The sequence below is a fragment of the Hipposideros armiger genome, unplaced genomic scaffold, assembly GCF_001890085.2.
Source record: "Hipposideros armiger isolate ML-2016 unplaced genomic scaffold, ASM189008v1 scaffold_362, whole genome shotgun sequence".
NCBI classification, from domain to species: domain Eukaryota; kingdom Metazoa; phylum Chordata; class Mammalia; order Chiroptera; family Hipposideridae; genus Hipposideros; species Hipposideros armiger.
The window spans coordinates 1,193,541-1,199,048 of record NW_017731712.1 but is presented as its reverse complement, the minus strand read 5'-3'; the positions used below and the strand labels follow the sequence as shown (position 1 = coordinate 1,199,048).

Sequence of the window (5,508 nt, the reverse complement as noted above, 5' to 3'; positions counted from 1 at the left end):
TTCCCAGGAAACTATCTTCCCCAAACCCAGATAGCCCTCTATCTTATTGTGTCTTCTAAGGAACTGGCCTTCTCACCACATACCTCAAGGTTAAGTAAGAATCGTCCAGGTGCAGAAAGGAGCAAGAAGCAAAACAAGTTATACTACAGTAAAGCCAGCCTTCATGGCTCCCAACACGGCACCAGTGAGGAAAGGCACACATGCTCCCCAGACTGGTAGCCACTTCCCCTCCCGGGACGCGGGGCAGCATGGGCAGTGGTGGGAAACACTTTGGTGATTCATTAAAAGGCTACGACCCAGCAATTCCACTCCATGACATTTGCCTAAGAGAATGAAAGCGTCTGTCCATACAGACACGCCCACCGGCTCGATTCCCCGGCCACCTACAGGTGAATGGACGAACAAACTGGGGTGCTCTCAACAATGGGGTAGAACAGACAATTGATGAACAGATTGCAAAGTGGTTATGCTGAGTGAAAGGAGCCAGCCCCAAATGGAGTGCATCCCGCACGACTCCATTTACCTAAAATTCTAGAAAATGTAAATCAGTCTATTATGGCAGAAAGCACATTAGAGCCTGGGGATGGGAGGAGTGGGTGGAGAGAGGCAGGAGTGGGTGTTACAAAGGGGTGCAAGGAAATTTGGGAGTGATAGATGCGTTCATTGTCTTGATGGCGATGTTGGTTCTGCTGGTGTATTCCGACATCAAAACTTATCGAACTGTACACTTTCAACACGAGCAGATGGTTATGTGTGGGTTTTACATCAACAAAGCTGCAGGACGGAGGGAGGGACTCACAGTTCGCTGATGGATCTGGAGGGATGGTGTCTGGACTGTTTTATTTTATTTTATTTTTTAGCTGAGCCATCCTGCCACCTGTTGGCAGCTTTGCGGCAGCTCAGCTCGGGCCAGGACTCAAACCACTGTTGCTCAGAGATCACACTCTTGAGTGAGCTCTTTGGACTGTTTTAGAATTAGACTAGAGTTTCCTCTTTAGGAAGCAGAGAACAGGATCCGTCCTACACACACCCCGGGTCTGACTCTCTTAAAACCTACCGGTACATGCTGTTGCGCTGACTCAGGGTGTGTGTGGGACAGACCTCGGTCACCTAGGTTTTGGTCAGCAACTGGTAGCGCTCCCGTCACGGCCGTACAGCCCTCACGCTCTGCTCTGCAAACGTCTTTTGCAGGCGTCCATCTTGGATTTGCACTCAGGCGCCCTGTCTGTCGGGAAGCACTTTGTGAACCTGTACAGGTGAGAGCCCGAGGGGTGGTGACCCCAATGGTGCCACGTGAGCGTGTGGCTGTGTGTGTTCCCTAGCCAGGGACACCCCAGTGAGGCTCGTGAATGTTGCATCCGAGAGGCCTCCCGTGTTGGGTAGAGTGTGACATTTGCCACAGAGACACGGCCACACGAGGACCGAAGGTGTGGCCCTTCTCAGAGGGCAGGGTGCTCCATCACCAAGCTTCAGGGGACAGCCGAGTGCTCCATCGGGACTTCTGGGGGAGCTGGGACCTGCCAGGAGCCGAGGGACGGGGCCCAGGGGCAGCGGGGAGAGACGTGAGGCAGGCGGGCTCCCCTGAGCCATAGGGAGGGACCAGGAGAAGCCTCGACTCTGCAGTCTCCATAACTGTCACCCTCACCCCACCAGGCAGTTCTGACCTCCGTCCCCCACCCTCTCTTTTGTCACGTAGTTTCGTTGTAGAAACAGCTCAGCTCCGACATACAGGACCTGCCTATTTTCAGGGACTTGGGGGTTAGCTGGAAGGAAGACTGAATTTAAAGGGAAAATTAATAAAACGTTACACTTGTGAATGCCCCTTTTACTTTTTCACAGGTACTTTGGGGATAAAATAGAAAATATCTTTTCAGAAGAGGACTTCCAGTTATACCGGTGAGGAGGAGACAGGAGGTCAGCCACGGAGGGCAGGAGGGACGGGGCCGACGTCTAGCCAGAATGTTCTGGAATAGTGGCTTGTGAGAGCGATGCTAACTTAACATTTCAATCTTGGAAAGTCAGAGAGAGAGCTCAGCCCACGCGGTTCTCGGTTTCTATTACGGTGGCCACCCTGTGGGTCTGGCGCCAGGCGGCTCACCGAGGGCAGTTTGCGCAGACCCAGCTTCTCGTCAGACCTCACATTCTCTCTGACGTTCAGCTGACAAAGGGCCACTGAGGAAAACAAAACAGAAGCAATTTGGTGGTTTTGCCTTCGGCACCAACCAGAAAAGGTTGGATTCTGTGACTTAGAGTCCCACGAAAGGATCTGGAAATTGTCCTGGGTGTTGGCAGGAACCCCGCTCCTGGTTGTACCATGATCAGCTCCACGGCCTGGATGGGGGCACTCTTTGGCTAGTGACATGCATGTCAGAGGGTCAACCAGTAGTTTGGAAATGTTGGAAGGATTAAATCACGTGGATTTAGGATTTCACCACACGGGAGGGAGGGGCTTGTGTCTCCTGGTGCACCACCCTCCGCTGTGTCCGGCTGTGCGCCCCCTCCCCGCGACCATGCACAGTGTCACCCCCAGTCCAGGGCTGGGGTCCTCCAGGCCTTTCTATGCTGCACAGGAACGTGTGGGCCACGTGCAGAGGGCCACTCAGCCCCCGCCACTGCTCCTGTCTGTCCCACTGGCACTGCCCCGCTCTGAGCTTGGTGCTGTGCTCATTGCTACAAGGAACTGGTCCCGGGTTCCTGGTCATGTCCATCACATCCTGTTACACGTGTGTGGGGTACCATGTGCGTGTCCGTCTCCACTTTCCTCCAGTCCATGTATCCCTGTGTGGGCATGGTGGAACCCAAGTAGAGCTCTCCTCCGAGGCCATGCTGCTCCTGGTGACACGTGTGTCCTCTGCAGGGACGTGCGACAGAAGGTCCAGCTGGCGATCGCCCAGGCCTTTGGCATCAGCGCATCCTTGCTGTACCTGACGAAACCCACGTTCTTCTCCCGCATTAATAGCACGGAAGCCCGGACGGCCCACGACGAGTACTGGCACGCCCATGTGGACAAGGTGAGGCTCACAGAATGCCGGTGAGGCTGGGACACCTGGCACCTGTCCGCAGCCGCCCCAGCTCGGCGCTGGCTGGGTTGGCAAGCATCTACACAGCGTTCACATATTTAGGGCTGTAGGCATCGTCCTCTGACGTTTTGGGAGCACCCACGGTCTAGGCAATAAGGTCTAAGAGCTAAAACCTGCCTCCCATGTGATGGTGGTAAGAAGAGATAAGGAAACACGCGTGAGGCCAGTGAGCGGCTGGCAGCCATCCTCTGCTGCCCGTTCCCATGCACAGCAGAGCCCTCTGAGCTGCGAGCTTTGCCATGCGTCCCCATAGTGGTGGCTGTGCTCACGGCTGTGTCCCCGGGAGGCCCTCCCTCTCTCCCCACTTTGCACATTTTCTCCGGCCGGCCGATCTCCGGACTTGCCTTACTGGACCTCCCGGTGTACCGACACAGCCACACGCAACCAGGGCTCTCGGTCAGTTTCATTGGAGCCCTGTCCACACCTTACCACAACCACTGGCCGATGTGCCAGGGCCCCGGCAGGCAAGTGCTTCGGGGAGATGTGGCTGCGGGAGGGTCTGAGGGCTGTTGGCGGTCACTCCCACCGCTGCGGGGCTGCTTGAGCACCTGGGTGCTCCTCATGTCTCTGGATGCGAGAACAAAAGGAAGCGAAGTGGAAAATGACCAGGAGAGTTTTGGAGAGCGACGGGAGCAGGTCTGACAAGCTTGCAGATTGCTTCACTCTGAGACAAACACCTGCCCGTCTGAGCTGGACGGGGAGGGCCACACGTGGCTGGGAGCACGTGAATGTGGTCGGAGGAACTGCGGAACCCAGTGTTTAGTTAGGGAACTGAAGTGACCACATGCGGCGAGCGGCTCGACCCTGGCCAGCCGGCTCTGGGGCTGGGTCAGGTGCAGGCTGGGAGCATGGGATATCCGGCATCACGCCCAGCGATATCAGCTTCATTTGCTGCCCTTCAGTGGGTTCAGGTGTCACCCGGTTCCATGTGTGACCGAGTCCCGTCCGCCTCTGTCTTGTGGCTCTAGCGGCCTCTGCTCTGTTGGTCACTACTGCCCAGACCCACTATTCCATTAGGGCACCGGGGCGAGACCTTAGGTGGAAGACAACTGTAGACATTGCCGAGGAGAAGTCAAGGTTTTACAGCATTTAGGACAGACGATGTATGGGGACAGACAGGCCTGCCCAGCACAGGTGTGGGATGGAGCCCAGAAGAGGTCCCTGCAGGAAGGAAGACCAGCCACCCACACTCCACGCTGAAGCAGGTCAAGAGAGCAGCGCTGAGCGCAACCTGGCCAGTGCCCGGACCAAAGGTAAGGAAGAAACTGCAGGCAGAGCGAGCGAGTCAGCAGTGACAGGCCGGGCAGCCTCAGACGTCTGGGCCATGTTCCCACCCAGGAGGCCAGGTGACAGTCCTCAGGACCCAGGACAGCGCATCCAGCCAAGGGGGACGCGCAAGAAGACGTCTTCAGGCACAAGGGAACTCGGGGAGCAGGCATCTGCTCCTAGCCCAGGAAGCTCTCCTGCACCCCCACCAGAGGTGCCCCTGGCCAAGCCCTGTGGCCTTCACCACCCGTCACGCCTCCGTGCCCCGAAACTGAGCTTCTGCGAAGACTGGCCTCCGATGTCTCCTCCCCAGCTCGGTGGTTTTTGAGCGGTTTCGGGGTTCCTTTGCAGTGTGCGGGGTGGGCGGGTCGGAGAGGGTCAGGCAGCTGGACCGCCCCGCCCCGCCTGGTGTCATGTCCCAGGCAGCTCGCAGATGGTGTTGATGGGCGTGCAGCTCACTATGGCAGCTATTGGAGAAGCCCTGCCCCGGCGGTTCGCGGGTTCATGTCACGTTGGTGTTTATTTGGTGAGCTGATGCCAGATGAGGGGCCCCGAGATGGGGTGTTGGTGGGGGTGTGGAGCCGAGCCCAGGTACGGAGACAGAGTCCAGCCCCACAGGCGGCGTGGCACGTCATGGTGCTGAGTTCACGACAAGGTGACATTGGGTCTCTGTCACTGTGCGGCTCAGCTCCTGTCTGGAGGGGCTTTTGTCATGTTGATGGCAGAGTGATAGCCTGTTGTTGGGAAAAGGGCTTTTGGACATTTTGAGCCTTGATCAGATGTGTCACATGAGATTGGTCTGGGGCTTCTGTGCCCTACCCCCCTGCTGCCTACCTACAGGTGTCAATAAAACCTTCAAACATTCTAGATTTCTAACCTAGCAGCTCAGAGGTGGGTGTCTGGGGCTGCAATAGAGTGGGGACGGTGACCTTTGGATGGCCGTCCTGGGACTCTTTCATGATTCTCCATCTCTTACCCAGACTTGCTCACTGAGCTATTCATCAGGCTGGAAAGTATGTGATTAAGACTCCTGGACCTCACACACCACCGTGGCCTTAGCGTGAACTAAAGCACGTCACTAATTTCTTTTGTTAACCAGACGCTAGTTTGTACGCGCGCTCTCTGTGACCCTGGGGAAGGAAACACCTCTGCGTGAAACACA

The 5,508-nt window shown here is 56.6% G+C and overlaps 1 protein-coding gene across 3 annotated transcripts in view; it reads left to right on the top strand.

Moving 5' to 3' along the window:
• Nucleotides 1-5,508, top strand: part of OGFOD3 (2-oxoglutarate and iron dependent oxygenase domain containing 3) — an 18,428-nt gene that overhangs the window by 8,722 nt on the left and 4,198 nt on the right. For all 3 annotated transcript variants that reach the window (XM_019661993.1, XM_019661992.1, XM_019661991.1), the window contains 3 exons: nt 1,192-1,256; nt 1,840-1,896; nt 2,858-3,011. In XM_019661993.1, coding sequence (XP_019517538.1) covers nt 1,192-1,256; nt 1,840-1,896; nt 2,858-3,011 — 276 coding nt within the window. The remainder of the gene's footprint in view (nt 1-1,191; nt 1,257-1,839; nt 1,897-2,857; nt 3,012-5,508) is intronic.